The sequence below is a fragment of the Akebia trifoliata genome, chromosome 14, assembly GCF_017979445.1.
Source record: "Akebia trifoliata isolate Shusen 1 chromosome 14, ASM1797944v1, whole genome shotgun sequence".
Lineage (NCBI taxonomy): Eukaryota > Viridiplantae > Streptophyta > Magnoliopsida > Ranunculales > Lardizabalaceae > Akebia > Akebia trifoliata.
The window spans coordinates 23760357-23782735 of record NC_141388.1 but is presented as its reverse complement, the minus strand read 5'-3'; the positions used below and the strand labels follow the sequence as shown (position 1 = coordinate 23782735).

At 32.7% G+C, this 22379-nt stretch overlaps 2 protein-coding genes across 11 annotated transcripts; both read left to right on the top strand.

Annotated features, from left to right (window-relative positions):
- Positions 1-8843: 8843 nt before the first annotated feature.
- Positions 8844-20290, top strand: LOC147386577 (uncharacterized). The gene is made up of 2 exons (XM_086424044.1): positions 8844-9168; positions 19338-20290. Exon 2 carries the CDS (start codon positions 19388-19390, stop codon positions 20216-20218), a length of 831 nt encoding a protein of 276 aa, XP_086280170.1. The 5' UTR covers positions 8844-9168; positions 19338-19387; the 3' UTR covers positions 20219-20290.
- LOC147386578 (S-norcoclaurine synthase 1-like) lies at positions 11417-18602 on the top strand. 10 transcript variants are annotated; one of them, XM_086424275.1, is made up of 8 exons: positions 11417-11452; positions 11566-11621; positions 12703-12762; positions 14532-14671; positions 16226-16316; positions 16453-16566; positions 17458-17705; positions 18179-18602. In XM_086424275.1, the coding sequence occupies exons 6-8, from the start codon at positions 16480-16482 to the stop codon at positions 18246-18248; spliced, it is 405 nt and encodes a 134-aa protein (XP_086280401.1). In that variant the 5' UTR covers positions 11417-11452; positions 11566-11621; positions 12703-12762; positions 14532-14671; positions 16226-16316; positions 16453-16479; the 3' UTR covers positions 18249-18602. The 10 variants fall into 10 exon arrangements, with proteins under 10 accessions (XP_086280401.1, XP_086280402.1, XP_086280403.1 ...); XM_086424276.1 differs by lacking the exon at positions 12703-12762 and having other exon boundaries at positions 11437-11452; XM_086424274.1 differs by lacking the exons at positions 11417-11452; positions 11566-11621; positions 12703-12762 and adding exons at positions 13771-13785; positions 13907-14044.
- Positions 20291-22379: the final 2089 nt, after the last annotated feature.

Sequence of the window (22379 nt, the reverse complement as noted above, 5' to 3'; positions counted from 1 at the left end):
AGTTACCCATTTCATTTTATAAGAAATGTGCAAAGAGGAAGAAATTTAAAAAAAAAAACAAAAAAAAAAACGAAACGTGAAAAAAGAAAAAAATAATAAGATTTTTGTTATAAAAAAATATCCCATGTTTTTAGGAAGATAAAAGGGAAGGAAAAAATATAAACGTCTTAAAAAAAGACGTCCCATTTCTATGTTTTAAAATAGAAGATCTAAAAAAAATCTAAGAAATCAATCAAGATCCAACGTCCCATTGAAGGAGAAAAATGTGAAAAAAAAAATTCTAAAGACCTCAATATAGGTTGTTCCATTCTATAGAAGATCAAAAGAAAAATATAGATCTTTCAATGTCCAACGTCCTATTCTTTTAAAAATAAAAGAAAAATACATAAAAGAAATTAAAGAAAACAAAAAATATATAAATAAGGGTGGTCCATCCACGTTTTTGGAGACTCCACATCCTTCTCACTCTTCACACGTTTTCATTGTCCTCTTTTTCTCTGATTTCTTGCTCTTAGACTCACACTCTCTCCCATGTCTCTCATTTCTTAGGCAGTGTTTGTTTGCGCTAATTTTCAACGCTTATTGCTGAAAAAAATTAAATTCAACACTTTTTGTCAAAATAACGCGTTTGTTTACACTATATTTTCAGCGCTTATCGCTGAAAATAAGTGAAAAAAATTCAGCACTATTTTGATGCTGAAAAAAAGTGCTGAAGCGGTAAGCACTTCGCTGTTTTTGATACAGACAAGTATGCCCTTCGTTTTTTTGAGTATGGACAAGTATGCCCTTATTCTTAAAAGGATATTACCTCTTATATCCCATGGATAAGTATATAAGCACCCCACAAATTAATAAACCCACACCATGGCTAAATTATTTTGTTTTATATGGGTTAAAAGTTTTGGAATGAGTTGATTTTTTATGAGGATGATCTCCTCATTAGTATATAAGCACCCCACAAATTAATAAACCCACACCATGGATAAATTATTTTGTCTTATATGGGTTAAAATTTTTGGAATAAGTTGATTTTTAATGAGGATGGTCTCTACAATGTGGAGATCATTCTCACCAAAAATCAGCACATCCTGAAACTTCTAACCCTATCAAAACAAGTTCAAGATTCATAAAACGTCCCTTTTTTTTTTTTTTGAAAATTATTTTTAACGAGTTAGAAATTTCAAAATGGACTGATTTTTGGTGAGGATGATCTTTAGACCATATAAATCAGCTTCAACAATGTGTAACAAACATGATTCAACATCTAAACAAACAACTTTTTCAGCACTTAAATTCAGCGCTTATAAGTTTCAGCGCTTAATGCTATTCAACACTTATTTTTTTCAATTTAACAAACAGCACCTTAGATTTTTTTTTTTTCATCTTTCTCTCTCTAGCCTCTTAGACATTAAGAAACTAAAAGAAAAAAAAATTAGGGAAGAAGAAGAAGAAGAAATGATACTTGACACTTTTTTTTTCACCTCCCTTTTAACGCACAACCTTCTTTTCTTAGCCACTCTCACCTCTCGACCTCGTACACATCACAAGCAAAACCAATCCATCCCTCTCTTTTCTTAACATCCTACAACCCAGTATAAATATTTTTTTTTGTTTCTCATCTCTTAACGTTTTTTTTCTATTAATAACTACAGTAGCTCCCCTCTTATGCTCTTCCTCTAGCCAACAACAATGCCATCATCACCATTTTGTTCTGTCTTTCTCGAATATAACAACATAGCAACATCTCCCTTTTTTTTCTTCTCTTTCCTTCTCTTATACACAATGACAACATCAATTTCATCTTTTTTCCTTTACTATTGAACTCAGAATAGCAACGATGTCATCTTCGATATCTCTTTCTATTGAGTACCAAACAGTAACAACGCCAACTCGATTTTTTGCTTCCTTAGAACGTTTAAACAACAACAACATCGACTCTATATGCCATTACTATAGTACTCACGTGTCTTTCGGGTCGTATCTGAAGGAATAATACTCGGTTACCATTTTGTCCTACAGGTAAGTTTGGTTTTATGTTTTTTATTCTTCTGTCTTTACTTTTCTTTCTTTATTCGTGCTTCTTGGTGAATTTTTTTGTGAGTTTTGTTTCTTTGGCTATTCTGCCTTACATTGAAATTTTTGTGTTAGTTTTGAACCATGATCATTAGGGAGTTTATCATGGGGAAAATTCATTTTTTTTATAGTGGTAATATGAAATGTTTTTTTTTTTTTTGTTTTGTTGTGATAACTCACAATCATCATTCTCAAGTTGGTTTTGTGTGACTTATGACGGGAGAAATTCATTTTTTTTGTATTCTTTTGTTAGTAACGTTAGAAAATATTTCTTTTTTTTAGATTCATGATCATCGTGCTTAAATTAATTTATATGATGGATTTGTGAGGGCTTGGATTTTTTATGACTAGAATAAGTTTGCATATTTGGGAGAAAAGAAGGTTCAATTTGACGGACCCTAACACGTGATATGTTGTGTGATGATTTGAGAATTATTCTATGTGATAATGCATTTTTTGATTTGATAAATATGCATATTCTTGAATGATGAGTATTTTAGAAAATCAGAAATTGTGCATGTGTGCCTGTTTGTTTAATTTAGAAATTGGATGAATGTGAAAATTTTCAAATTTAGAAATTTTATATACATTACTATTTGTTTTGTCAATTTCCAATTTAGTAATTCGTCATACATTTATAATTTTCCAATTTAGAAACTCACATTTATAAATTTTTTATTTGGAAAATTCATATTCATAAGTTTTTATTTAGGAAAATACATATTTGGAGCTTTCTAATGTGGAAATTTCATAATTTTCTATTTTGGGAAAACTCATATTCATAAATTTCTAATTTAGAAATTTCACATTTTGGTAATTTTTCAATTTTATAGTTTCGCATTTTTCTATTTAGAAATTTCATGTTCATGAAAATTTATGATTTTCTAATTTGAAAATTTCATGTTTTTTTTAAACTTTCTATTTTGAAAAATTGATATTTGCAAATTTCTAATTTGGGAATTCGTCATATATTTGTAATTTTCTATTTTGAAAATTTTATTTTTATAAATTTCTAATTCGGGAATTCATCACATATTCCTAAATTTCTAATTTGAGAAATTTCATACCCCTAATTTAGAAACTCCATAAATTGCCAATTTAGAAATTTCACATTCATAATTTTCAAATTCGAAGAATCTTTACAAATTCCTATTTTATCTTATTTGAAAAATATTTGCATATGTGGATTTTTAATTGAAAAATATTGTCACATGAATTTTAGAACGTGAGATGAAATTAGAGATTTTTTAAAGTTTTCCTTTTGTACGAAATTCGAGAAATCATTTAAATAATTGGAAAATTTTAGTCGAAAGATCTGTTTAGTAAATCCAATATAAATTGATAATGATTGAACTCTAGTTTGACTTTAATCTTTGTATGTTGACCATAGGATAGCTTAGGCTTGTAGTAGAAATGGATCATCTCAATCGGATGGGTTCGATGCCTAATACCTTTCAAAATTCATAATCTGACCCCTTACCCATTTCTCTTATTCGTGGACCAATCTAAATATATTTTAGAGTTATTTTTTATTCTTCAACCTAAACTAAGTGGCGACTCCCAATTCTCAAAAAATCTCTCATTTATCAATCAGACTCGCTTATCACTATTCAGTAAAAAAGGGTTGAAACAATTTCAACTATGCAGGTCATAGATTAGACCATCAAATTGGGCCTCGAAAAAGAAAATAAACATTGTATTACAACTTGAAGGACCAATCAAGTATCCTGACCAAATTTCATGACCAAAGTTTTCATTCTAATCGCGATGATGTGAGCTACTTGGGTAGTGCAGTGGATTTCGATTGGAGTACCCTAAAATCATGGGGAGTATGCTTCGAACATGATCTTATCTGCAATAGTAAAGTTAACTAAGAATGGATCATTTCAGAACCTAGGATTTCTATAAATAGAGCATTTCTCAATGTAGAAATGACCCCTTTTTTTGGCCCATATTCCTTTAACCCAAGGCCTTTAGTCTTTCTCTTGTATTTTTTATCTTTAGCTTAGGTTTTCCATTAAAATTTTATAATTCTTGTAAGTGAGAGAGTGAGAAGAGAGTGTAATTATATTTATCTAATGAAGAAAGACTTATTCTTCTCCATCTATGTTTTACTATTACTTGCAATGACCTTAAGCTAATCTCTCATCCATTAGAGAGTGGAGAAACGTAAAATAAGATTACTTTGTTGTATTTAGTTTCTTTTCCTCTTAATATCATTTAATATTTATAAGTTCATTTTAAGGTTTCTCCACTCCTATGATTTAAGGTTAGAGATGAACTCTTACACATTTTATGCTTAACCTAGATGTTTCATTCTTTAATTTGCTCAAGATATAGCATGCTCAATCTAGATATTTGATAGTAAGAGATTCACAGATTAGAGAGTGAAGGAATTCTATTTTAGTGTTATTTAAATCTAATTTTATCTTGTTAAATCTTTTGTTCTAAGGAGCTAACGCCAAACCCTTATGATTGAGTTATCAAAGATGTTAGTAACTAGATTTTGATTTAACAATTGCTCTAGGTGGATCCATTTTCAAATGGTATTTCCCTCCATAGTTTAAGATTTATTTTATCTTCTATTAGTTTAATTTCCAACAAGTTCTATTTTCTTTTGGTTACTTCAAAAACACAAAAATAGATTTATTTTTTGATTTAGATTAATTTTATAATCTTAACTTGATTCTACCCTTTTTTCTTAAGTTCGATCCCTTTACTTGCCCCACAAGTCAAGAAAATTTACATTTATATTAACTTTTATGGGAAAGATAATGATAGTCCCATCAAAATTTTGGCATTGTTGCCGGGAAAGGTGTAGTAGTTTCAAGTTTTGATTTGAACTTCAGTTTTGTCATTTTTCTATTTCTATTTTTTGTCGATTCAAAAAAATTTCAAAAAAAAAAATTAAAATAAATTTCATTGCAATCAATGAACCAACAGGAAGTTACTGTGAAAATTTGATGACCAAATGTGGTGTCATTATCGAGTCGCCCAGACCTACCAAGGTGGAGCAGTAAAATTTAAAATTTTTTTAAAAAAAGTAAAATAAATTTCATTGCAATCAGTGAACCAGCAGGAAGTTACTATGAAAATTTGACGACCAAATGTGGTGTCATTATCGCGCCGCCCAGACCTACCAAGGTGGTGCAGTAAAATTTTGGACATTGTTCCTCTGATTTTTATAGTATCTTTCTGGTGATTGCAGGATTGTAATAACATCCTCCATTTTTATTTTCTTTGTTTATTTTGTTCAATTTTTGAATTTCTATTTTTTTTTTTTTTTTTTTGTAGGTTTAAGTGTTTTTTGGAGAAAAAATTTCAAAGATCATCAAAGCTTCAAGACCATTTTATTTTTTGTTTTACTTTCATTTTATTTCATTTTAAATAAGGTAAATTTTCTGTAATAAATTTTATTGTATTAGGTTCTTTGTAACTTTCCTTAATTAATTATCTAAAAAGACTTAGATTGTAATAGACTAGGGAAGGACGACGATTGGATGATACCGTCACGGCTTCTTAGGTTTGCACACCAAATTTGGAGTTGGTGGCCTAACTTGACTCAACTCATCTTCACCACATCTAGTACGAGAGTAATTTCAAAACAGCCACGCCTCTCTTTGTTAATAGGTTATTCCTTGCCTTTATTTGTTATTTTGTAATTTGCACATATTTGGATTAATTAATTAGGTAGTAAATAGCACCCTTCTCCTAGGGCTGGCATCATACGATAAAGATTGGAAATCATTACTAATTCCTTACTTTAATTAGGATAATAAATTCACTAGTCTTCCAGTCAAATTAAATTAAATTAATTAGACTTGATTATGGGGCCCACAATTTCAATAGGAGAAATCCACTTTAAGTTGTGCCGATTACACTTCTTGATCATTTTTTATATCTAGTAAGATATTGACCTTTGAGGGGATAGACTCAGCCTATTCAAGAAAGGAAGGTGATTTAAGAGTGCTTTTGCTTATGCATTGCGCGTCACCCCCGATCCAAAGATCCGAACTTTGTTTCATAGAATTAAGTCGAAAAACTAATTGCGCCATTTCTATCCAATTTGGAGTTAAACAACTTATCTAGGTCTAGTCAAACCTAAATTTTTTATTCATATCTGATCGAGAAACTATTTTAGTTATGATTTCGAATTTAGAGCTTTTGAAAATACTTTAGAATGCAGGTCAGGCTCGATCACCTTGCTGCATTGTGAGATTAGATCATGGATTTTTCGGGGACGAAATCAACAAAGAACTCATCATTGTTTCCCAACTCACATCCTTCATTCATCCATCTTCAAATCGAGCCTACGGAAAAGGAGAACAATTCCTTGCAATAATGGCATTATATGTTGCCCTTCCACTTCATTTTGGATCCACTCCTACTATTTTTGGATCCTCTATCTGAAGTCCTTCCTCTTTGATTCCCTCCACGAATAATCAATACTTGAGCAATTCCTTCAACATTGGGCATTTTCCTAATATTGTTTGATAGGAAGGCAACTTTGATATCTTCCAACTTCAGCATATCTTTCTCGTACAAAAATGTAGTCACCAAATTATCATAGGAATCTAAAAGTGGGGTTAGAAGCATGAGGGACTTGTCTTTTTCCTCCAATTTAACATCAACTTTGTGCAGTTGACCCAAGATCTCATTGAACACATTAATGTGCTCTAAGAGATTAAACCCTCTGTCATCTTTAAGGCATACAATTGCCTTTTCAAAAATAACTTATTAGTTAAACTCTTACCTATCTAGATATTTTTCAACTTCTCCTATAGTTCTGGTGTCGATTCCTCTTCCATAACATTAAACAAAACGTAATCTACAATACAAAGTCAAATATTGCTAACTATTCTCGCATCGATATCTTCTCAATCTGCATTTATCATATTCTCTAGTTTACCAGACTTCCTGTTCAACGCCCTAACTAGGCCTTGTCAAAGTAGTACGTCCTTAACCCTCCGTTGCTACAAATTGAAATTATCCTTCCCATCGAATCTCTCGATCTCACACATCGTGTTTAAACTTTTCATTGTCATTCGTATGAACTTACTAGCTTTGATACCAATTTGTGAAAATACTAAGTAGTAAAGAGTACAAAAATATCATACACACAAAATACAAGGATTTTTGTGGTTCGGCAGTATGGCTACATCCATAGATCAAAACAATCTTTTTTACTAAGAAATCAAAAGAGAACAATACAAGAAAGATATTCAAGGTTTTAATCCCAAACTCAAGTCCTAACAAACCCTTGTACACCTCCATTTCTCTATCAAATCTTAGAAGAAGAAAATCCTTTGCTGTTTCTAAAATCTTAAAAATCTCTATTTATAAACTAGGAGTGATTGAAACATGTCTTTCTTATAAAAAATAGAAAATATAAAACACTTAGGAAATATTCCATAATTCCTTTTTAGTAACCCTAAAAGGAAATCCCAAAAACTAGAATACAAGACAATTACTCAACAATAAAAATAAAATATTAAAAAATATTTCATTTATAAATCTCTCTCGTAATTTTGATGGTATAAAGATTAAAGAATAATCTATATAATAAAACACAACGGTGAGTCTCGCTCTTTTTGTCTCGAGATTTATAACCCATAAACAATGTATCTCAAGGATATGTTTTTCATTTTCTCTTCTTTAATTCTTTTTTCTAAAATACCTTTAACTATATTCTCTTCATTCTTCTCCCTTTTTAACAATACTATCCCTCCAACTTTAGTCTACTCTACCATTTCTTTGTAATACCTCTCCAACTTTATTATTTATCTTTTCCCCTTAATCCCAAAGATTTTCTAATAATACCCTTATAATTTTATTATATTTCTTTTTTTACGTCCTTAACCCCAAAACCAATTATTGAATGGTTTATTGCGGCCAGACGTTTGCTTTATTTGATTGTACCAATTTATATTTATTAGAAAAGTAAAAACGTTCATACATTTATTTTATTTTTTTGAAAAGAGCCTTTCTACAGACTTCGTGAGACACTACGTAGACACGACGGTGTACAAAGAACCATAGATCTTTATCACTCATATATTGAGGAAAACATCTATGGTTCTGTACCCATTGTCATAAATGCAGTATCATTGAAAGTCAAATTTTTCCTTCTTAAAATTACCTTCATGTACCCATTGCCATAAATGCAGTATCATTGAAAGTAAAATTTTCCTTCTTAAAATTACCTTCATTTAAAATTGCTACAGAAGTGTTCCATCTTAGAGTGGATCCTCTGTGGTAATTTTTTCCTATGGTACCCTTTACTAGTCTTTCAATAGTGGAGAGGTCATGTTGAAAATTAAGATCTAATCCATCAAACACGTAATGATCATGGTTTGGATTGGATTTAAAAGAAATAGAAAGTTAAAAAATTTCTTTTTTAAGCCTAATCGAATAGATTGAAAACGAACGATTATTAAATTCCAACATTTCAACGAAGAGATTTTGGCCTTTATAAGACGTGGCGCTTAACCGAATTATAGGTACTGCAAGGAAGAAATTACCATTTCATCCCATCCCACGAATACCGAACCGCAATTTCATACCTTAGGTTTGGACTTCATATTACCTAAAATGGAAACCGAACCTACAACCTCACCCTAAACTGGGCCCAATTGTATTCCTCTTCTTAGGTGCTCATGTTAGTTTCAAAAATAAGCAAGAAAACGCCTCCAAACCATAACACTATAAATAGCAGACCACAGAGCAAATAAAAGATCAATTGCTGCATTTTATTAACTCTCTTTTTTCTCTTTTTCTTTCATTCTCTCTCTCTCTTTGTGTTTGTTCAAATTGGAGGAGAAGAACAGATGATCTTGAATCAGAGCTTTAAGATCGAATCAAATCTTTCCATTTTGAATCTTAAATCTACAATTGTTTGCATTTCTGCCTCCAAGGTTAAATTTTCTGTAGAAATTTGTAGTTTGATTAATTCTTGTCGTGATATTTTCTTGTTTGTCGGTTGTTAGTTGAAGAAGGAGAAGGAGAAGCAGAGCAATCCAGAATCGACAGAGAAATCGAAACTCACTAGCGAGAAAATTGAACTACGAGATCTTGATTCGACAATCGGTTCTGAAGGTAATTTTTATTCGAGATCCTGCAGTTCTCGATCAGTGGAAACTTATATTTGGATAAAAGATCGTGTGGAGTGTTTCAGTGTGAATTGGAGTTCAGTCTTCTTAGCAACATTAGCTAACACGATGTTGGACACACTGTGTCGAATAGACGACTGAGATTGGAATAGAAACATAGATCTCCTAGAGATTGGCCTTTTTTCCTAAAAGTTCAATATCCGAAGGGATCTGTTTCTCATCTAATCGGTTCGTTGGACACTCTATGTACAATAACGTTGGACGCTATAGAGTTTTCCTTGAATCCCTTTTAAGTCTCGAATGTCAGTCTGGACTCTCGAGTTGAACTGTTGCAGTGAGTTAACCATATTTAAAATATTTTAAATAGGTTAAATTTAAAATCATATTTTTTAATGTTTTCTGAAAACAAAGAAATCAGTTGATTTTCAATCTGAATTCACGCCCAAAAACTCAAAAGGTAAGATTTCGTTTAAAATAAATAAATTTGATGCATTGGGGCCAATCAATGGCGAACCTTTTTAATGTTTCGAAAGTGTGTTTTAATCTCAAGTCAAAAACTCACAAGTCCACTTGGATGGTCCGGCTCAAACAAATATATGTTAAATTTAGAATATTTAAAAAGTGTAATATTACTTTAATATTTTAAAATGAATATATATATATATATATATATATATGAAGAATGCCAACGTCCAAGATCTTATGGGGAGGTTAGAATTGTTCAACACTTTTTCTTTTTTTCAACAATATTCTTTCTTGTTTTGTTTTTTAATAAAAAAGACAAGGACATGTTAGTTTTATTTAATTAATAAATATATTTATTATGTCATTAATAAGTGCATTTATTATTCTATTAATAAATGCATTTATTATATTGACAATAATTGTCAAAGTATTTATTAAAAAATAAAAGATATTTACTTCAAAATACTTAAATACTCATAGTATTTATTATGTAAAGAAGCATTTATTTTATAAAAGATCAATACATTCTTGTCATTTTCTTTAAAATACAAAATAAGGAAAGGTATTACGAAAATGCCAACGACCAAGATCTCATGGGGATGTTATCATTTTCCAATATTATTTTTTTCTCCAACAATACCCCTACCCATTTTGTTATTTATTGAAAAAAATAATGTTATATTAGTCTTTTTACATAATAAATGCTCATTTACGTAATTAATATTTATCTATTTCACAATAAATGCTAAGAGTATTTAATCTTTAAAATTAAATGTCTTATTATAATAAATAATTTGACAATCAATGCAAAGAAGTATTTATTGTGTAAAAGACTAATATTCCCCTATTTTTTCACAAAAAGACAAAATGAATATAAGTATTACTGAAAAAATAAAGTGTTGGAGAATGCTAAAATCCCCATAAGATCTTGAACGTGTGTATATATATATATTTATTTATTTGTTTTCGATATTTAAAACATTTATTGTTTTGTTCAACAAAATATTATGTAAAGTTAAATAGCTCTGTGGAGTTTTGAAAGAGAACTTCATGCATCTTTCAAATTGATTTCCCAAGTTGACTATATGGTATGTGTTTCTTTCATTTTTGATTTCTCAGTTAGAACTAGAAAGCTATTCACTACAAAAATGATAGGCATTTAAGGCGTTTTTATTCGGCGGTTTTGTGAAGTGCCAGCAATAAAACAATGTGAGGGGCGTTTTTAAAGAAAGAGCCACCACAGAGCTCCAAACCACGTCGTTTTTTAAACACGCCTCCATTGGAGAACGAGAGACAGATTATTCACGGCGGTTTCACGAAACAGCCCCAAAATACAGATCCGTTGGAGGCGATGTTGCGAAAACCACCTGGGAAGAACGACGATTAGGGGCAGTTTCGTTGGAAACGCCTGTGAAGAACGACGAGCATCTGATGAATGGGAGGCATTTCCGTTGGAAACGCCTTTGAAGAAAGAAGAAACGAAACCCTAAATCGATTGATCTGATTTTAATGGCAAAAATCGATGGCGAGTTTGTAAATCGACCTAACAAACCCTAAATCGAGGTTCCTTCTTCCAAAATGCAGTGAAGAATCGAGGCATTTTCAATTTGGCGCCTTCATGGTCTCCATTTTGGCAGTAAGTTCTTCATTTCCTCTTCTCCTCTCTCCCTCTCTCCCACTTCCACTATATATCTCCATCCCATTAGAGAATGATCCCGTTCTCACGATTTGTCAAGGTTGAAGAAGAAGAAAGAAGAAAGGAGGGTTTTTGTTCAAAACCCCAAATCTATCAAGAGTTAGAACAGGTAAGTATTTTTTTTTCCTTGCAATACAATTGATTTTGAATGATATTTTATTTTTATATATTTTATCATTAGCGTCCAATGCTGATTCGAATTAAATTTTTTTTTTTTTTCAGAATATCTGATTTACAGTATTTGATGGATCCTAGAGAACCAAATCTACATATATCATGTAAGTATTTGCCCCTCTTCTCAAACCCTTTCTTGTTCTTTTTTTTATTTATTTAAATTTTTTATATAATTCTTTTTATTTGTTTATGTTTAATCGTCTACTGTGAAAATGTACGTAGTTTTGAGTTCTAGTTTTCCCTGTTTGTGTTGTTTTTGGCATAATTTGTAAGGTAGTTTGTGCTGTTTTATGAAGAAAAAGTAGAGGTGTATCCTAACATTAACATTTTTCATTTTAAGATGTGTATATTTCTTTATTGGAACATTTGTTCTTATAAGTAGGTGTTCTGTATACTATTTTTCCATAGATATTTTTCTTGTTTTTCGTGCTGAAGCTGGTGTTACATTTCCCTTTCTTCCTTCCCCAATCTTTGAACTTTGTTATTTTCTTTCCATTTTTTCCTGTTTATATAGACCATGAGTTTTCCTCTACAAATATGTCGAGTACTATTTTATTTTGGAGGTATGGTGACACGTGGATTAATCTTTGTAATGTTTGAAGAATGTGTTTTAATCGTTAATTGTGGTGTGATAAATAATTTAAAGTTGTTAGGAAAAACCAACTCATATGAAACAAAGACAGAAATGTACTTTTGTCCATTGTCTATTCAACACCAATAATAATTGTATTTTGTAATCAAATTATATGCAAGAATAGATTCCCTTTTATATGGATAATGCCCATTGTAGGTGCTAAATTGCACTTAATCTAGGCTATTTGTAATCTTGAGATACATGAGTCTAGCACTCAAGAATCTAGGAAAGACCTAAGAAGTCAGGATATCGTGTTTCTTTTTGCTATAATTTTTAAGTGATTCGAGTGGATGAAAAACTCATCAAGAAAAGTATCAGACAGGGACCTGGTATAGGGAACTTGACCAGTCCACGTCAACTTCATTGAGTTCTGAGGGATTATAATGAGCTTTTGAAATTAGCTGGAGGGCCGTCGTAATTTTAACCCTTCACTGTTTTGATCTTATGACTAATGCAACCATTTGGAGTTTTTAAATGTTCTTTCCCACCTGTGTTTGTATTTAACCTTTTGATGACAGGATTCATAACTCAAGGATTTTCTATGACTTTAGGTTGCGAGGATCCTTCTGTTTATCTTCTTTTTTGCCCACCTGTACCTCCATTTTGATCAGGTAAGTTTTCTGCTGGGTTGGTCCATATTTTAAGAGAGTGCTATTACGAAACCATTGATTCATCTTCTTTTGCCCACCTGTACCTCCATTTTGATCAGGTAAGTTTCTGCTGGTTGGTCCATATTTTAAGAGAATGCTAAACCACACAATGGATCAGCTATCCTTCTGTGCACGCATGCGAGCATGTTCATAACCTGAATTCAGAGCCAGAGAAAACCCAAAATTCCCTGGTATTCCAATAGCAACCCAACTGTTTTATGACTACTGAACTTTGTATATCTTTTTCCTTGATGGATAATCTGGACTTGAACCCATGACCTCAAAGTTGCTTTGCAATGTGTGAAACCAACTGAACTATGGGTCTAAGCCCAACTTCGTATATCTTATTTGTCATTTATATGTGCAAAACACATGTACAGGTTGATGTAGTAACCAAGGAAACCTGATTTACCGATGCATCCAACAAGACATTATCCAAAATTAAAACCTCAATCTCCATGATAGAATCAATTAACTTTCATTAAAATTCTTCTTTTAGGCTGTTAGGATTGGCAAGTTGTACATATTTGTCCAAGAGGTGGTCCATTGGTTGGGCTTGTGAGTGGTCCAAACCATGGTTTGAAGTTTTGTATTGTCTCAGAATGTTTTGGTCAAGACCGGAATGAAACATTGACCTCAAAATAAAATAATTAGTATTTTTTTCCAAATGTCTCGGTTGAGACAGGTTTGGTTTTTCTGCTTTTTGTGTATAGAGTACTTCTATAATTTAGGGTGGGTCTCTCTCTCTCTCTCATAAAGATTGGTAATCCCATCTTGTTCTTCTATTTTGATTTTCAGGTCAAACAAATTTTCCTTATAGGTTTCTACAGCTTGCTAGTGATAGCTCCCACGTTGACAGTGATGAATGTGTTTTGGTTTGGAAAATCGTCAAGCTAAAGACTCTGTCGAAAGCTAGACACAGTTTCTAACCCGGCCCTTGTAGGGGCCTTGTCTGTGTTGTACACTTCAGGCTGAAGTGGATGGGTGTATATCTATATGACCTTCACTTGTACATTCTTGTAATTTTCTTTCCATTGTGTCTTGATTGAAACTAATCTTTGGCAATCAGTTGGTTATCTTTTTGCAATTTTGGTTCTCATTGTAGAAATGATGAGGATGTGTCCCTATATAGTAAATGATTTTGGCAAGGATGCACGCGATCTTCTCATTGAGAGAGAGAGAGAGAGAGAGAGAGAGAGAGAGAGAGAGAGAGATCCCTTATCATGTTCTATTTTTGATATTGGTGAGTTCCCTACTTTATGCTTACATGCAATTTTTTAATTAGTTTAGATTGCACTAAGTATGAATGTCATTTACTTTTCTTATTGTAGTTAATTGATTAGGTTCACTTTGCATATAGCATGACTGAACATGATTTGTTCATAATATTTATCTAATTAATTAACTAGTTTGTGGATGGACTACAAGAAATGGTGTGTTACTTGAGTCAAATTGTGGGCACTCTTTCTGTTTTTTTTTTTTTAAAAAAATATTAAATGGAAGGCACACAATATACTAGGAACTTTTTATTCTTAATACTCATCTTGAAGAAAGACTAACGACTGACGACGAGTACACCTAGTATGGGAAATTGGGGAGTTAGTGTGTTCATGTTCTTTCATGTCAATTCTGACCTTTTGCTTCAAATTTGTTTTTCTTCCGTTGTTATATTTCTATTTATAATCTTATTATTCATGCTGCTTGTTCTAAAGAAAGCATTATGTTTGTAGGAAACATTGAGTTGCTTAGATATTTACTTTCCAAAGGGGTTGATTTGGAATCGCAAAGTGATGTGGGTACACCGTTGATTTGGGTTGGTGGCCGTGGACAACAGGACGTTGTGAAAGTTTTGTTAGAACACCACGCTGATGTAAGCTACCCATCTCTGCTTAAATGCTTGAATAGTTCTTAATTTCTCATATTGTTGTCCCTTTGTTCAAATTTTTAGCTATTGCTTTCTTCATACTATCATATCTTTACTCAGTTGTAGTTATACTTTTTCCCCTACTTTTTATCTCAAGACTTTGATATCTGGGAGCCAGCTATTTTGACTATTAAGAGGGAAGGTTATAGTATCAAGTGTATTGGACCTCGTGGTGGTGTTATCACAGAAAATTTTCTGCCAAGCACAACTGTATGGTTTCTTATTCTTAATTTTTTCTCTCCAATTCCATTCATATGGAATTGAAAGAGATACCTATGAAATTTGCTGTCACAGTAATGAATCTAAGTACATAGCATCTTAATGAGAAAGCTTGGATTTGAGAATGATGTCGTCATAAAGGTATATGGTGTCATTATTGGAAATTCTAAGGGCAGACACAACACTGAAATTAGATATTAGTGCCTTACTTTGTCCCCTTGATTTTAGAAAAAATAAAGTATTTATGTGATGAATCCTGCTCCATTATAAGGCATCAATTCAAACCTGATTGAGAATAAGCTACTCTATATATCCTGAGTTCCTAACAGATCATTCTAATACATTACAAACACATGTAGTGCATATGATACTTAAGTATAGCATAAAAAAGAATTACCAAGAAAAAAATTACATAAGGGCCTGTTTGTATGTTTGCAAAACACTTTTTTTCGCTTTTTAGTATATAACCCATTTTTAGGAATTGAAAATCCACTTACATAAGATTCTTGATTCTCATAGTGTAAATTTGTTTCTTCTATGACTGTAGTTCAAGTTTGTTGCCAATGTACCTCTGTTAATTTGCTATATTTTTTAAACTTGTTGGAGGTTATGGTGAAATGTATTTGTGTTTGATACTGGCGTGTGTTTTATATGTATTGTCCCCTTGGTTTCATATTTTCATTATAAATGATTGTTTTTCTCATGATCTACTTTATGGTTGCTGGAACTTCTGATAATAGCTGGAAACTTGACATTACCGTAACCACTATCTTAAATTTTCAACTTCCTTTCCTATTTTTGCCTAATATTTGTTATATTTTTCATCATTTATTTAACTATGCATGTACACAATTTTATGACCTACACTACAATCTAGAAACTCGAGTATGTTCACAATGTTGTTCGATCTTCAGAGGCTCTTTGTTTCCTCGAATCCCAGATATTATTGGTATCAGCCTTAACCTCTAGTTGCCTTGTAGCTTTCTTAAGTACAGGGGCAATGTCTCTTCAATGGAATTCATAGCTATGATAGGACCTTGAACTTTAAAATTTCTGAGGACAACTTTAACCCGGATCAGACTGGGATTATGAGTCCTGAATCCATCAATTCAGTTCCTTTTCTTCTATTTTTAACACTTGATTAGAGTTCTTCATCCCCCTTCAGGGTTCCACACTTTCATTAGTAATTTTCTATAAATTGTCCCAAGCACAAGGTTGTTTTCTGGTGGTAGATGACCACACTTGCTTTTCTAACATCTTCCAAACTATGCCCTCTTATAGCGTGCATCAGCCCAATAGATATCAATGCAAAGGAAACTTTCAACACTCTCAAATATGCCAATCCTGCTGTGATATTCAGAATAAGCCCATTGTAAGTTTTTTCAGTTTACTATTTCTGTTTTTCCCAATATACTTTACACTGGGGAGGTTATCTAGTTTTAATTCTCATCTAGTTTTAATTCTCATATACGCTGGCCACATATGGGGATTCTTGTTTTGTTCTATAGGTCAACAGAGATCCAATATCCAATGAGATGCAAAGAATGCATCAGCAACTAGAGTACTTACTGGCAGAACTACTTTGTGCTCGTGGAGGAGGAGCTTTGTCTGATGAAGTGCAGGTATCATACAGTGAAAAGAGAGTTACCAATACCAGCTTTTGTGATTTTGAACTGTCATTTACTTAATTTTCTCATAAAACTTAGAACTTAGAACAGATGTTATAAGTTGAACAGTCATGAAGCATATACCTCACTTTACATATGTAGGGAAAGATAGAAAAGAATAGATAACGTGGGTGTCAAAGTCTACTTCTGAAAATGTGTAGTGAAGTGGTGATGGGAGAAACATATTATTCATATGGGGTTTCCTGAAGAACATACTCATGTGGGATCACCTGGTGTTGCTTCTACCTTAACTACTCGGTACCAAAAAGTTGTGGAGCACTCACATCATAGATTTAGATTTCAAGCACAGCATGCCCTCCCAAATGCTACTATATACAACATTGGGGGCCAAACTGATATATATTCCACAGATGTGATGGCTTAATCTGGTGACAAAAAAATAAATTAGAATTGGACGAAGATCTATGTGAGAGTTGGCCCCAAAAGTATGTTTCAATTGGTTGACAGTTTATAATGCAACTTAATTAGAGGTTGTGGCTTTGAGTCTAGCCTACCCACCAAAAATAGTTGGTCTCAAATAGTCTGACCCCATGGAAAGAAACTGTCCCAGGGGCAAGAAAATAATTTCTGTGACACAAAAATAATAATTTCTCGATAAATGGTGAAACAAAAATGGGCAAATCAAGTTTCATACCATCTTAGAATATTTGATTTCGGTCGAGACTATATTGAATGTTTCAATAATGTTTCGGCTTGCTTTAGAATTTTAAATTGTCTTCAAATGTTTTGGTCTAGATTTGTTGAAACATTGTCTTGAGACAAGATTATAAACCTTGATTTCCACAACATATATAACGAAAACATTTGAATTTGGATGTTAAGCAGTTGATCAATTATGGAGTCCCGGAGGAAATAATTGAGAAGATGAAGGCTGACATAGAAGAGTTCTTTAGGCTGGCATTAGAGGAGAAGAAAGCAAACTCACAGCTACCCAACAGCATTGAAGGCTATGGACAAGCCTTTGTTGTGTCTGAAGAGCAGAAGCTGGACTGGGCTGACATGCTTTTCCTTCTTTCCCTTCCTACCCCTCAAAGAAACATGACATTCTGGCCTAACTACCCCTCTTCTTTCAGGTATTTAAGTCATTGTACACACATAATTATGGGAATCCAAAATTCTATAATTATTTATAAATAAACATATTTTGGAGTCATCATTGTAAGTATACATTTATTATTTATATTAGTAGATGGATTATTAGTAGATGCTCAATTACAAAATCTTATTTTCATAAATTCTCAGTCGAATTTATGAAAACTAAGCTTGATGGCTTACTTCAGCTGATGATTGAAGTGTTTCCTTCCTATCATTTTTCTGCCAAACATCATAGACTTGACTGCTTATACTTCTTAATCACCCATGTTTTTTATTGGTTTGAGGTAAGTCACTTCGTTTCTTTTTGTCGTTGTTTGGTTTTACTTGGAATTTGGCAATCCTCGAAATGTAATGGTTATCTATAATGAATAAACTTGGATTTGGATGCATTGAATATTTCATTAGAAAATCACCTGCATCTAAAAGCAAGAACTTTTGTTTGTGTTTACAGGATCAATCAAAACAAAGGAAATGTGACTTACAGGATCAATCAAAACAAAGGAAATGTGACATTTTCTTGACTGAAATTATACTTGCACTGAAAGAGGTATTCTATATTAGCATTGAAACAAAATAGAAAGTCATAATTATCTTTCTTATAATTCTGTTATGTTTCATGCTTGCCAAGTATAGGGAAGTTGTTCCTATGGATATCAAATCTGCAAATTGGCTATATGACATTTTAGTGAGTAGGATGCACAGATACACATGCATACAACGAAGAAGATGAAACATGGCAGATGTTTGAGCTTATAGATCTCTGGTTATGTGGTCCTCTTTGGCTTCTAGCAAGCTTTATTCAGGGCCCATTAGGATGGAACATGAAACTTGGCTGATGTTATTTTTTAATGAGCGCCAACTGTGATTTGGAATCATTTGCATGGACTATACCCATTTTCTGTCTGAAATTCACACTCACCCCATGGAAGTCTTAAAATACAGTTTGCACTGTTATGTTTGGTAAAATATTCATTTACAGGTTGTGTTATCTTTTTATAAATAAATGATAAGTGAAATTTGTAGTGCCAATAGCAGCTCTTTTTCTTTATATAATTCTAGGTTTTATTTTGGAATGAATATTTTGTTAATTCTTTTTTTACAACATTAGAGGCGGTTTTGAACTGCCTCTAATGTTATTTTTTTAAAAACTAATTTGTTATTAAGGGCGGTTTTCAAACTGCCTCTAAAATATAAAAACCGCCGTTAAATAACAATATTTAGAGGCGGTTTTAAAACTGCCCTTAAATTATTATTATTAGAGGCTGTTTTCAAATAGCCTCTAAAATATAAGAACTACCTTTAAATCATATTCTTTAGAGGCGGTTTTTAAACCGCCATTAAATTATTATTATTAGAGGCGGTTTACAAATAGCCTCTAAAAATATTAAAAACGCCCTTAAATCATTATTTAGAGGCGGTTTTAAAACCGCCCTTAGTTGGCCACTAAAAGGAATCAGCGACGCCACTATAGTGGGCGGTTTAGTCAAACCGCCCTTAAATATATTAGAGGCGGTTTAGGTAAAATTGGTGGCAGTTTAAAACCGCCTCTAAATACCTCATATTTTGTAGTGATTTCTAAACTTATGCTATATATGTGGAATGTGGTACAGGAAGCAAAACCCATTTCTCATTAGCAACAGTGAGCAAAGAGAAATTTCAGATGGATTTAAATGAAAAGATTTCCGATGATGACATAGTGAAGAATGATACTGCAAAGCAGGAAACAAAATCATCAGGAACTGATCATTCATGGGCATCATTAGTGATTTGCAATAAGGAAATGAAAAAGCAGCAGGTTCATCATGACTTAGATTTAAATGAAGAGGTTTCAGATGAGAAGACTACAAAAACAGCAGAAGAGAGTGAAACTGAAGTGACCCCCAACACAAAGAAGCAAGTTCACTTCGATTTTAATGAAGAGCTTGTACTTAACAATGTCGTCACTGATAATAATAACAAGGAGCCATCTTTGCAGGACACAAAAAAAGTAGAAGAAAGTGAAACCAATTATTCAGAATTAGAACAACCATTAGTACTGAGCAATCGTACTAAAACGAATAGGCGGTTGAACTTCAATTTAAATGAAGAGAATATAGCTAAATCAGTGCCTTTGCCGACAAAGCAGGTGGAGATAATTGTATCACAAGGTGGGAGTGGGAGTAGTAGTAAAATCAGTGTGGAGAATGAGATAATTGGAAAGATAAAAGAAGATGATCCTGATCAGATTGGCTTGAAGAGTACTACTAGTAGTAGTATTGCCATTGGACCTACAAGTAGTGGTTTGCTTGGTAAATTGAATCCTGGAATCATAAGAAAAGTGAGAACCCCACAACAGGTTCATTCTATCATCAAGAGCTTGATTGGATCTTTAAATGATTCAGAAAAAGTAGTAGTAGTAACGGACGATTCAGTGGGAGGCAGTGCTAGGGGTAAGGGTCGTTCAACGTCTTCGAAGGAGGATGAGGAAGATACTCCAACTGCAAGCATGTAAGTAGTTGCAAATTCTCTATGAGGAAGTGTGTTTTGTCTCTCTGTTTCAGTAATTAGAAGTTGGAAGTCTTGTCAAAATGGTTGCTTTCTGTAATAATTTTGATCATAATTCATCATAGTTTTACAAAGAATGTGATTGGGGACCCATATTTAACCAATTTGCCAATTAAGGGCCATAAAGTCACAAGCAGCGCAGGACTACCACAAACAAATTACAAAATCCATTCCATACTTACAGGAGAAATTTGGACCTTCCAATCCATTTTTCTGTTAAACAAATTGTGGATCGGGGATCAAGGTTGCCCATTAAATATGATTGAAAAATCAAACAAAATAGAGACATGGTGTCTATCTTTAAATAATTGGAGGAACCTCCTCCCTACATCACACGTGACTCTCTGTTAGCTGCATATTTTGTCAATCCAGAGACCGTATTGTGTGTTAGACCGATTTGAATTGGAAGATGCGTGAAGACATTGATAAAGTTGCTCAACCTCAGACACCTCGACAAAATGTTCAAAGTGTGTGCATAAGTTTAATAAGATAAAGAGACCAAATCAAACAAAATAGAGACATGGTGTCTATCTTTAAATAATTGGAGGAACCTCCTCCCTACATCACACGTGACTCTCTGTTAGCTGCATATTTTGTCAATCCAGAGACCGTATTGTGTGTTAGACCGATTTGAATTGGAAGATGCGTGAAGACATTGATAAAGTTGCTCAACCTCAGACACCTCGACAAAATGTTCAAAGTGTGTGCATAAGTTTAATAAGATAAAGAGACCATGTACCTTGACCATTCCTCAACACCACTAAACCGTTTGGGAGCCCAAAATGGATTCACGGGAGCTCCAAATGGCTCCTTGGGTGCTTCTTGGGAGCAAGCATTGGAAATGAAACCAATTAGGACATTTCTCAATACTTAGATGTCAGCTAGGTCGGCTCATATTGGTAAAATAATGACTTTCCCAATACTTAGATGATAGTTATGGCACTACAAGAAAGTAGGGTTTTAATGACGAAATTTTTAGCTCCGATTTATATATATATATATATATATTGTCACTAAAAAATAACTTTTAGTGGTAAGATTAATATGTTGACACTAAAAATATTTTAGCACCAACATTTAGTGACAACTCAAAAGTATGCGCCACTAATGCCATTGATGTAAATTTTGGCACCTTTAAAAGTAACCACATCAAGATATTTAATGACGGCTTTTATTTAGTGCCACTAAAGGTTTAGGGTTTTAGTTGCAAGATATTTTCTGTCACTAATGATTTCTCATTAGTTATAGTTATATTTTGCCACTAAAAACATACTTTTGACTGCCATATATATGTTACCACTAAATAATTACTTTTAGTGGCGAAAACAAAATGTCATTCTTATAAGTGTTATACTAACAACATTTAGTGATAACTCAAATATAGCGGTTAAAATGCATGACCACATGAAAAGATTTAGTGCCAAATTTTATTTTATTTCCATTAAAAATGTAAGATTTTAGTGGCAACATTTTTTGTTGTTATTAATTATAAGTTTTAGCTAGAGATTGATTTTCACTACTAAAACACATATTTAATTACAGGAATAATATTTTGTCAGTAATTCATTATTGTAGATTTTTGGAACTAACATGATAATCACATGAAGAGATTTAGCGACGATTTTTTTTATTGTCACTAAAGGTGTAAGGTTTTAGTGGTAACACTTTTGGTTGTCACTAATGATTAGTTTTAGGGTTATTTGCAGTAGTTCCCGTTGTGCAAAACATAGACATAGAGGGTTTCTATGAGGAACGCAATTATTGTAACGGAGCTTTTGATCAATAGGTTTCTCAAAGCAAACTGGAATTTCAAACTACTCTGGTGAGAATTGATGGAAACATTGATCAGCCTCCATGATGGAAGTATTGAAGAACTTCGACATCTATTAGTTGAGAAGGAATATTTTCCTGAAGTAGAACCAACGAAAGAGGGAGTGACTGATGAAGGAAGAGATATTTTTTGATTGATTTCAACGGTGAGAGAAAAGCTCTGGTCTTCAATAGTGTCGATGTTCTTGGTTGGCTCGATTGTACTCTTCGATGATATTGATGATATTGATGAGATCTTCATCGGATGTGATCAAAACCAAGGCGTTCAAATCTTCAGT

Excerpts from the sequence above, each read along its gene's own strand:
- LOC147386578 (XM_086424270.1), top strand. The coding sequence starts at position 16,212 with ATGCCCTCTTATAGCGTGCATCAGCCCAATAGATATCAATGCAAAGGA. Across the intron at positions 16,567-17,457 it reads CTTTGTCTGATGAAGTGCAG|TTGATCAATTATGGAGTCCC; the intron begins GTATCATACAGT and ends GATGTTAAGCAG. Across the intron at positions 17,706-18,178 it reads AACTACCCCTCTTCTTTCAG|GATCAATCAAAACAAAGGAA; the intron begins GTATTTAAGTCA and ends TTGTGTTTACAG.
- LOC147386577 (XM_086424044.1), top strand. The coding sequence starts at position 19,388 with ATGGATTTAAATGAAAAGATTTCCGATGATGACATAGTGAAGAATGAT.